Below are 11514 nucleotides of genomic sequence, written 5' to 3'. Positions count from 1 at the left end.
GGACCCGGCTCCAGGCTCCCCCGCTCCCGCCACCGGCTGGACCCAGCGCCCTGCACCTCGCGGGGGCTGCAGGGTGGGCTTTGGGGCTTTGCACCCCATCACCCTACTGCGAGTCCGTGCGACTTCAGGGGCAGCTCCAGGCTCCCTGTGGAGATGCTCTCCCCTGCCCTGGAAGGGAAGTCGCCCCGGACTGGGGCATCAGCCCCCGCGGGTCGCCCCAGGGGTTCGTCCCGGCTTCGAGCCAGAGCCGCTGTGGGAAGTGTCTGAGGGGTGACAGAAGCTCTTCCCACCGAGTCATTGTGTTTGCAGAGCTGAGTGCTGCCGAGCCCCGGGTACCCACGGGTTATTCTCTGCTCTTCTTCTGTTGATAAAAGTGAGATCTCATTTCTGAATTAAATCAGTTTGGCATCAGTTAATGGCTTCTTACAGCTAGTAATTAATCATGTAGGATTTAAGTGACATTTATCCAATCCACACCTGAAGTCTTCCATCAACCAGAGCGTTTAATGGAAATGGTTTTGTATTCCCAACCCTTCTCCCTTGTAGAAGGTGGCATTAATTCTACACATTTTAGTTCAAAGTGAGAATGACATGCAAGGAAAAATGTTGAAAGCTCAGCCCAACTGTCCTGCCAGTCGGGATGCAGCCACTTCTCCCCCCAGTGAAGATGGGGCCAAATCTGCCCCCCTTCTTCCCTGTCACACTGGCAGGTGCTTTCCAGCTGGGTGAGCAATGACCTTTGCTATTGATTGTGTCTCATTTGTCACTAGGCATTGTGCATGGAACTCGAGAGTTTTTGCTGCTGTGCTGACAGCAAGCGACTCGATCTTGGATGCTAATCTCAGACTCATTGCTATTTTAATCTCATTATTGGGTAGGTTCTCCTGTTTGATAGCAGGGAGCCTATGATGGCTGTGTCAGCCACTCCATGAAGTCCCCGAGGGGAGCAGAGCGAAGGGTACTGCATATTCATCCATGTGCCCTCTTCCCCTTCACTACCGTGACTTGCTGGACTGCTCTGTCCCTGGAGGGTGTTGGTGCTGCACCCTCCCTGATCATGCACTGGGAGCAGTGAAGCTCTGTACGGGTCAGGGGAGGCACAGGAGAAAGGGTAGCATGGGTGAGGGTGAGAGGTAGGTAGTTGCTTGAAGGCTTTGCAATGTGTCCAGTGTTCATCAGAGCAAGGAGCACTGGAGCTTAGCGGTGACAAGCACAAAGCTGCCAGCAGACTCACAAGTCTGGGCTGCAGGAGAGGGTGTTTCCTGGGTCATGCTGTATCAAGAATCCACTTCTGTCCTGGGAGGTTACAAGTGCAGAGCAGAGTCTGTCAGGGATTACCTGGGCCAGTGGGTCAACAAAAACAGAGTCCCAGTTCCAGCCCTTCAACTGGTGTTGAGTGAGTCACATTTCAAGTGGTCACTGGGTAGGAGCTGCCCCAGGAAGATACTTTGTGGAGGCACAGGAGTACCTACAGCTACTGATCAACCCCCTGCAAACCTGAATCTCTATGTCCTGGTTCTCGTGTCACTGGCACAATTAGTGTATTAGGAAACTTGGCACTTTCTACAGTCGAATGTTGTTTGGTGATGGCAGAAAGTGTGAGAAAGCAACTCAAACAAAAGGCAAGCAGAGGTTTCAAAGGGAGGGTGGCAGGATTCAAGTAGCTTAGCCTAAATACCTGCAGAGCAGAAACCTTTCACAGCAAACACAGCCATGGGGGACAAGAGAACTGCGGAGGCAGGTAAATATGAAAGGCAAGGTAGGGAGGAAAGGTGATGGTGGATACAGAAAACCTAAGAAAGGAGGAAGGCAGCTCCAAAAAGCAACCTAAAAGGAGTAGAGAGATGTGAGCAGGGGACTTTGCTGCTCTGTCATCCCAAGGATGTCCGGGCCAGCCACAAAATAATATTCTTTACAAAGTGAGTGTGCAAGAAATGCTGGGGAGAAGAAAAATTTTTATTACTTTTGCCCCAACAAGGAAAAGAGAGGGCTGAATGCAAGATTAGCTGTCAGCTTTTGAGGACCCTAGAAAGCTGAGAAAGATCCATTTGAAATGGGAAGGTCTCTTGGCAGATTGTATATGAAGCTTCCCAGTATTTGCCTCCAGAAACACAAAAACAGATGGAAAGAGACCCAGCAGGGAAGTGAAATCTCATTTATCTGCACAATGCCATCCTCCTGGCTCCAGCCAGCTCTCTGCATGTCAGCTACCATAGAGCCTACCCGTCCACTCTGCTCCAGGCCTTCCCAAGCCCATCCATCACCCTGTGGCTTCTTATTTACAGGGAGCCTGGCACATGAAGCTGGGTTTATTGTCTGTCATCCCTGCCACACATGCAGATTCACACAACACCCATATAGATGCACATACACTTTGTCTATTGCTGCAGCTTGAGATGGTGTGGAGCCCAGGAAATCTTTACACACTCCCACCAAAGTCTGAGCTTATCAAAGCCAAAGAGAAACCTGGCCCAGAGTATGTGTTTGGGTCTGGCTTGGTTTTGCCCTTGAGTTTACAAACTGCAACATTTGTGGTCTGGGGTGAGAAAGAATCTTGATATATTTCCTGTTTCTTGGGTTGAGAGTTTTGTTCCTCTTGGCTGTGACATGAAGAACATATGTGAAAAGTAAAAGCTAGGGCTGTCACATAACATGTTTTAAGTCAGATATGCAAATGAATGCAGATGATCTCATGCTCCTGCTTTGTCAAATTCAAAACAAATACAACAGGGGCAGTGTCAGAGCCTGTTTCCTCACTGAGGTGACATAGCTGTATTTATAGGGGGAAAACATGCCTGAGTTTCTGTGCACCTACTCAGTCGTGGCTGCCTTGTAGGATTAAAGGCAGAGAGCAATGTAATAGCAATTGTATTGGGGAGTGCAGAGTGCCCCCAGGAAAGGTTACCCAACATGCAAAAACCCCCCTAATTTTCCTTAGAGGTTTGTGACCATCCACTACTAACCCAAAATGCATCAGAAATAGTGGTGGAGGGAGAGAGCACTGCAACTCATCCATCAGCCCTGAGCCTGCACCCTGGGTAGCTCTAAGGCCTTATCTTGGCTTTACACATTTTCATGTTAGCAGGCACATTTGCCACCTCAAGAAGCAAGTGGCTTGTGATCCTGAGGGTATATAAAGGAAGTGCAAGGCACTGGGTGGAGTAAGGAGAAGGTTTAGTTCTGGTGGTGTGAAGAACTACAGGGGCAGCTTAACTTGGCAAGTACTTTAGCTGTTTCCTTTATCAATATATGAATGATGCTAAGAGGATGAATTCTGGACTTAGAGTTTAGAGTTATTTAGGAAAAGCATCTCCTTACAAGACCAGACTTCTTTCTGCCTGGCATATGTCTCAGGGCAGAATCTCCCTTGCAGAAAAGGTGCCTGGGCAGAGTTAGAACACTGCTGTCACTGACCAACAAGCCCAGGGCTGGCACTGACTTCTTTTGTGGACTGTGGTCTTGAGAGAGGCAAGGGTGGGGTTTACTTTGGTGCTCAGACTTTGAGGGATGTGAGCACTGGGGAGAACTAGGGATGCCGTGGTTTTCTAGCTGCCTTTTGGAAACAATAATTTTAGAGCTTGCATAGGGTAAGAGAAATAGGGAAGGTAGGAAGACATTTCTGAAGTTAAAGATAGATCAGGGCATGGAAGCAAGAGGTTAAGAGAAGGCTAGGACTTCTGTGCCTCTAACACAGCAGTGTTGCATTAACCCAAGGTAGCAGAACTTGCCCATGCACTGTTTTGGTTTGGCAGACAGCTCACACCTCCCCTGACAACGGTGCAGTACAGGTGTTTATCTGTATTATTAATGCAAGACTCCCAGAAACACAGGAACACAGGATGTTACCCTGCCTTCTCAGCCAGGGGAGAAATGAGGCAGCCCAGGTGCTCTAGCTGCACTTTCATCCTGTATCATGCCAAGAAAACAGCTGGGCACCTTAAATAAATGCCCTCTACCCTTTGAAGCAGACCTTCTGTTTAACTGCCCTGCAGCATTTAGCTGCTTTTCAGCTCATGGTGAAAACCAGGATCTGCAGCTAATGTGTCTGTCAGGTTCACCATCAAAGGGCCCATGTCTGTTTGAGTGAGATTGGAGACACCTGCCTTGCTTTCTCTTTGCACTTGGTCTCTCCTTTGGCATTTTGCCTGCAGATGAAAAGGTAAGATGCTATTTCCAGCTCTTTGAGTTGTCCTGAGTGATGCCTTAATCCAGCTGGTTTGCTCTGGTTCTTAAAGAGAAAATCCTAGGAAAAAAACAAAGATTGTGGATGCAGAGCTTGTGTTTTGCTTGAAAGCTGTTCCTTCCATTGGCTTTGAAGCAGGACTTCAAGTGCTTTGTTAACAGATTTAGCAGTTGGTGGGGTTTTCCTTTGTCCCAGGTAGCTGCCAATAAAATACTGTTTCCTAGTGTTATGCCTTCAGCAAATGAACATAACCAATACCTCCTAAATCAGTCCTCAAGCAGTGGTTTGTTGTCTTTTGTGGCCAGTAGAAAGACCTGCTTTTCAGGCACAGCATTAAAGAGAAAGCCCTTGTGCTGCCTACCTCTTTCCAGAGAAGGTCTGAACTGAAAATTTGCTCCCAGGCTCTGAAGCAGTAACAGCTGAGTCTTGCAAAGGCAGAATCTGTTAGTGAATGAGTGAGCAGAAGCTGACTTATGTCATGACCTAAAGCCACATCTCATAACACAAACATGGGGATGAAGGAAGACCAGCAAAAACATTACAGTGAAGCAGAGTGAATGAGAATAGTTTGCAGCCATTGTGCTGAGGGACTCAGTGTGCTTTGGACTTAAATTACCCTCCCAGAGACAACATCACCGTGTGGGGTGGGGTGAAGTGACCTCTGCAGGGTCAAGGAGGGAAAGTGGGGCAAACTGCTCACAGCAGATGTATTCCTCTGCTACACTGAGGTATCGGCACAACATTTCCAGTGTTTCTTCTTTCCTTGACTAGCTTCAGCCACCCTGAAGCAGTATGGTGTACAGGTGCATGTCTGTCTTGAGCTGCTCAGGGCTGTTGCTCATCCTCTGAGGCCACCATCTGCCTCCAGTTCTGTTCATCTTGACATCTTCATTGCAAGGAAACCAGCTGTGAGGAGAGGCCAGTGCCAGCCAGGCCCAAGTTGCCAACCTGGCAGCAAAGAGCCCAAGCCAGCCAGCTGGTGCTGTGCAGGAGCTCAGGGGTGGCAGTGGCTGCATCCCCTCAGATGGTAGGCTGTGAATGGGAGGGTAGGGGGGCTAGGCAGGAATCAAAGGGAAGTGTCCTACTGATTGATGGCCCTCATTTGCACATGAAACTGGGACCTCTCAGCCCTGCAGGCCCTGCACTTGGGTCTCAGCTGCTGTAACTAGACTAGGATTGGAGGAGGTAACCAAGGAGGGAAAAACATCAATTCCAGCTCTGGACACCCGAATTGTTTTAATCTAAGTGTCCTGTGCCTGAATCTTGCTTGCCTTTACAGTTCTTAGAAGTTTCCTGCTTATTTTTTCTGTTGTTGCTGTTGTGTTTTTTTTTGTTTTGTTACATGTTTGTTTTGTTGTTTGTTTTTTTTTAATGAACTGCAGGTGAGGCACAGCATCCAGGATTATGGCAACTTCTTCCACCTTCTTCTTTCCTTTCCTTTTCCTCTGTGTGCTGGTTCTTTCTGACATCAGTCTTGCAGTTTCCCTGGAGCCTAGCACAAAGCTCAAAAATGTCCCAGAGAACAGCAACCATCTTCAAAACCAAGAGATGTGGCTGCAGCAGCCCAGAAGTGGGCACCACCACAAGCACAGCTTGGCCAAGAAAGAGAGGGTCCATGCCATGCCTTCAAGAGGACGGCCAGCTGGGGAAGAGGCCCTCAGAATGGGTAGTGGATCTCCAGCTGTGGAAGAAGTGGTGGCAGAGGGACAGCCAGCAGCCCTGAAACAGAATAAGGATATGTTCCTGGGTTTTGAATTCCCATATCCTGAGAGGGACAACCAGTCCCCTGGGTCTGAGAGAGGAAAGAAGCAGAACCGAGAGCACCGGCGACACAGCCGCAGGGACAGGCTGAAACACCACAGAGGTATTTGAGCTCCAAGGGAAGATTAAGCTGTTGGGTCACTTGAAATGAGTGTTACTTTTGTGAGGGCAAGGAAACACAGCTGTGGTTGAGCCACAGGGGTGTGTGGAGGGTGTGGGTTGTGTGCCTGCTCTGGAGAGAAATCTGCCAAACAAAAGAGGCACAAGAAAAAAGGGGAACTCCAGAACCAGAGTTTTTTACTGCTGGCTGCAATTTTGTGAAAATGACCTGGTTTGCCTTACAGGGGGAGCTCTGCAAGTTCCTAGGACTTGAGGGGTTGTTTTGGGGTGGCCTGCTTTGTTTTGTAGCTGATGGTTCAATTTAGGAACAAAAATGTCCAAGCCACATTCAGTCTCTGCACTGACTTCAAACCATGACCAGAACTAGAAGTAGTACCAAAAAAGCCCACTTCTTTAAGATCAGTTTCTTCTCAGCAGAACCTATATTCTTCTGTATTTATCCTGAACTACAAAAAATATACATTTTGCATATGTGAAAAATTGCAGTAATTATTTTAAAATGTTGCTTATTTTTGACTGGTACTGCTTTCCTTTGCAGGTCAAGTTGTGGGTGTGTCACTGTGGTGTGGTGTGCTCAGTGTGGTAAAGATTTAGCTCTATTAAAACTAGGCAATTTGTGTCAATCTACACAGTTTGACAAGCTGGGTGTCAGTATCCCTGAGTTTCAGCTATCGCTCCTCCCTGCATCAGTAAGAAGAGCTCTATTATTTTCTCAAGGAACTGACTGAAAAACTCATGTTAAGCAAAATAGAGTATGCAACAAAGCTGGTTAGAAGCAGTATTTGCAGACTACAAAACAGATCTTGTTCCTTTGGTTTAACTTATGGTCTGTATTTAAATTAATATTTAGGAAAAGCAAGGATCAGGCTCTCAAGATCTTATTTCCATATAGGTAGGTCCTGACTTTGAGTTAAATTGAAATAACCCACTACTAAAATCAAACAAGAATGTGTTTGAAAGTATTTGCAGCAGCTTAATCTATTGGTTTTAAAATGGTTTAAAAGGTACATTTTGTACTCTTGAGACCAGAAGAAGAAATTATTTGCTTCTTAAGCAAGAGACAGACACATCTTCAAGAAGGTGTGATTATGTATGTGTATTATTGTGTAAAAACCAAGATGCATATACTCTGGACCTCATCTATCACTTTAATAACACATAACTCAGTTTTACACTGGTCTAAACAGCAGCTCAGGGTGATAAAACACTTGCCAGTGGCTGGATGAAATTTGAATTCTCTTGACTCAAATCTATGAGAGAAAAGGGATGAGAAATCTAATGTTACTGTACCTGTTTCCCTCTCCAGGGAAGGCTCCTGATGCTGGGCCCAGCTCCCTGTACAAGAAACCTGAAAGCTTTGAAGAACAGTTTCAAAACCTCCAGGCAGAGGAAGCTACAAGTCCGACTCCCACTATGGTTCTCAACACTGCAATGGAACTAGCTGTTTCCACAGAAGAGCCTCCTGTTCTTCCAGCCACATCACCACGGCCACAGGTAAAGAGACAGATGGTAACAGCACTGTGCCTCTGATGCAGACAGAAATCTCCTGCAGATAAGATCCAGTTTCTTTTTTCCAGTAAGAGGTAAGTGCTTGCTTAACACCAAAGCCCTCTCTCAAAAGCAGCTGTCTTGGAGACATCTAAACACCTCTTCTCTATAAACAGTTCCTTTAGTTGCTGCTTTTCCCTGCCCTTCCTTCCCTTTAACTAGCCATCTTCATTCAGCTTCAAAGACCAGAGAGGCAGTAGGAGCACTGGATGGAGAGGCAGCTTGTCCTAATGTTCCTTGCTCAACTTTTGTCCTCACACAGAAGCAGTGGCTTCAGGAGCAACATGGGAAAGCTCTTTCCTTTTGAAAATGGCATGCCAAGAATCCCCAGTGGACAAGACAGGGGTAGAGATGGGAGGATATCATAAAGTCTTTTTAAGGTCTAAAAGCACCAGGAGAATTTGCAAAGACTTCAGTGTCACTACAGAAGTGTAATCTCTTGTCTCTTTGACTTCTTGTGGTTTGCAGGCCCGACTCAGGCATGATGGGGATGTGATGCCCACCCTAGATATGGCACTCTTTGACTGGACAGATTATGAGGATCTCAAACCTGAAATGTGGCCATCTGCTAAAAAGAAAGGTGCTAAGCCTCCTTGTCCTCTTTCCAAAAAGTGATTCTGTAAGCCTTGTCTTGTGGTTAGTGTTCACAGATGTGCTGATGGATGAGAGATCACAGCAGGGGGGAAAGAAAGAAAGAAAAAGCATTATGCTGATTGTTTTTTGTGCTCAGTTTCAGAATGTTTCTCATTTTGGATGCATAGTTTGAAGGAAGAGGAAAAATTATAGATGGAAGGTTGAGAAATAGGGAGGGGATTAGACTATGAAGGTTTAGAGTTAAAACTTTTGAAGCTTGAGGCTGTTTTTACCCCGGAACAATAGTCTCCAAAATGAAAACATGAGCATGAAGTTTTCTCTCAGCGTCTGTTTTTCTCCATAGAGAAACGCCGCAGTAAGAGCCCCAGCAGTGGAAATGAAACGGTGGCAGCTGAAGGAGAGCCATGTGACCATCACCTTGACTGCCTCCCAGGTCAGGATCAGCTTGGTAGAGTCATTTCTCCAAAGATGAGCTTGTTAGAAATCCAGCCCATGTTCTAATACAGGTATAATGATTTATAATACTGATAGAAAGTAGTACCCAGAGCGAAGGGCAGAGGCTGTCTAGGCTACTGTGAGGACAAAGGATGTACCATGGAGCTGTCATGGGTGTTAGCAGCCCTAGGAAGGAAGGGGATAAATGAGCTGTGCTGACCCTTGTTCCTGTGTTGCAGGTTCTTGCTGTGACTTGCGTGAGCACCTCTGCAAACCACACAATCGAGGCCTTAACAATAAATGTTATGATGACTGCATGTGCACTGAAGGTGAGGTCCCCTCTTTGCTCTCTTCCTTCCAGCTGGCTTTGCAGTTGGCCCTGTTGACTCAGAATAGTGGTTTATATGTGAAAACAGGAGCCAAACTCTGCTCCTCTTAGCCTCTCCCTGCCATTGACTCACAATGTGACTGTTGGGTCATCTAGGTTATCTTGTTTTCCCCCTGAAAACAAAAATCCTGGTGTCTACAAACCTAACAGGAGAAGCCATACTATATTACCACTTCTATAGTGCTTTCAGGTATGATAGGTTATAAAAACTGAGTATTATCCTTGCTTTACAGAACCTTATGTCTAATATGGCTTTCCATAACAAAATTTCAACAGAATTTGTAGCAGTTTTGTAGCTGTGGGTAGGACACAGACTTTTGTTTCTTAAAACTATTTCTGAAGAATCCACTGCAGCCTTTAATAGACAGTTGTGTTATGAAGATGTTGAAAGACACTTTTCTAGTCTGAACATGTTCAGGATTTGCTCCAGGCTCTGAGTTTTGTCTGCAAGAACAAAACTCTGAGCAGGTGATTGACCTACTTTTTCCCCAGGTAAACAGACTGCTTTCCTGGAGTTCCAATGTTAAATGATAGTCTTCACCTTGGGTGTGTAATGTAACACTTGAAGGTCCTCAGCAGAGATGATGTTCTGATAGATTAGCCTAGAAAAGTGCTCCTACAAGCCTAATGAGGGCTCCTCCCCCCCAGGCCCTGCTTTATACTTAAGCTAGTTTTAAGTTGATGCCAAATGTGCATCCTCTGTTGCATTAAAAAGATCCCCAGAGATATAAGGTCCAAATAAGGCAGACAAGATGCTTAGATATGAGTAGAGCCCTGAGCTTGTGTGCTCTCCTTCTGGGAGGGCCAGACTGCCCTGAGGGGATTGGTAATGAGGGGCAGAAATCTCAGCTTCAAGGTAGCTGGTCTCACATAGCCCAGGGACACGCACTCCAAAGGGCTGCTCAGTGACCTGAGACATTGCTGGGTCTCCTGTGTACACGTACTCAAGGACAGTTTATGGACTGTCTCATTATAAAAGCTATAAATCCTCAGCCTCTCCCACTCTGGGGGTGCTGGCACTGTTGCTATCTGCTGCCTGCTCTGGAAGTCAAAAGAGTTGGGAGTTTCTAGGATGATCAAATCAGCTCCTGCCAACCCCAATGACCAGATCCTAGGCTACTGAAAATCAGGGCTTTTGTGACAATTATTTTCACACAGGCTGTACCCTGTCTAGCCTAACCAGCTACACATTCTGGTGTAACAAAGTCAGACAATAGACACCAAAAGATAAACCTATCAGTGCCAGAAAGCAATGAGTTACCCTGACCAGAGCTTCCCATTGCCTTCTACTGTCATGGGAGAATATGTACTGTTGTTTTCTACGTATAAAATGCCTTTTTTCCAACTCCTTAGTATTCATCAGTGTTATATCAGATAGCTTCCCTCTGACCCTGCACTTCAAGCATCCAAAACAGAGAAACTGAAGGAGATCAGCAGTGAGTTTTGGAACAGACCTCATAGTAACAGCACTTTAAAGTCTCTTCCCTCTTTTCCTGAAGCTTCAGGGAAATAAATAGTAAGAATAGCTCCCTAGCCATTGCTGCTGCACATTAGGTCTATAGTAATTTCCCAATGGAGAGATCACTTAGACAGTAATGGGAAGTAATAGGGGGAAACCAAGCAAGGCTTCCATAAAAATCACTGGAAACAATCAGGATAATTCATTGGTATTTCAAGAAGCCAGTGAAACCTTCTGCCTGAGCCAGTGAATCCCAAACCAGAACAGTGAGCCAAAGGGAAGAGCAGGGCCCAGAGAGCAAAATGTCCCTGTGAAGAATCCCTCTGCCACCTCGTTTGACACAGCTCAGGCTTCCCAGTCCTGGGACTGTCCCTACTGCAGCAGGCTCAGTCTGAGGCGGAGAGCTAATTGCTGGATGTTACTGCTGCAGTGAGCTCTGGTCACTCCTGCTCACTTACGCATGTCTTTTCCACAGGGCTACGCTGTTACGCCAAATACCACCGGAACCGGAGGGTGACCCGGAGGAAAGGGCGCTGCGTGGAGCCCGAGTCAGCCAATGGAGAGCAGGGATCATTCATTAATGTTTAGGAGGGTGGAACTCCTGCCTGGATGGTCAGGAGCTGGGGTCAAACTGTTTATACCTAGTAATGGGAATTAGAGGAAAAAGTCAAGGAAATGACTGAAGCTGCAGGCTCTGAACGTGCCAGGTTTCAACAAGACTGAAGCTCATGGCAATTTAGAGTGGCCTCAGCCTTTTCCTTACCAGGACTGCATTCCCCCTCCCTTACCTCAGCACATTCCTGCCACTGAGTTGGGTCTTCTCTCCAGGTTAGTGAGAGATGATCGTGACTAATGGTCTGATGGTCCCAGCAAGAAGAGCCTCTGCAGTTTCATCTCCTCCTCTTAACAGAGGCAAGATATGAAAGATCCTTCAAGTCAAAGGGGATATGAGCTTAAACTTTACCCCTTGCTTGAGAAAAAATGTAGATCCTCCTTAAGGATCAGAGGTTCCAAGAGAATAGGAAG

General features: G+C 46.5%; 1 protein-coding gene across 1 annotated transcript; it reads left to right on the top strand.

The window, feature by feature from the left end:
- The first annotated feature begins 5587 nt into the window (after positions 1 to 5587).
- DRAXIN (dorsal inhibitory axon guidance protein) lies at positions 5588 to 11076 on the top strand. The gene is made up of 6 exons (XM_010005130.1): positions 5588 to 6047; positions 7371 to 7558; positions 8081 to 8192; positions 8550 to 8639; positions 8881 to 8970; positions 10964 to 11076. Exons 1-6 carry the CDS (start codon positions 5588 to 5590, stop codon positions 11074 to 11076), a joined length of 1053 nt encoding a protein of 350 aa, XP_010003432.1.
- Positions 11077 to 11514: the final 438 nt, after the last annotated feature.

The sequence above is a fragment of the Chaetura pelagica genome, unplaced genomic scaffold, assembly GCF_000747805.2.
Source record: "Chaetura pelagica isolate M959 unplaced genomic scaffold, ChaPel_1.0 scaffold159, whole genome shotgun sequence".
NCBI classification, from domain to species: Eukaryota; Metazoa; Chordata; class Aves; order Apodiformes; family Apodidae; genus Chaetura; species Chaetura pelagica.
Note: the sequence above shows the minus strand (reverse complement) of the source record. Positions and strands in the feature narration are given on the sequence as shown.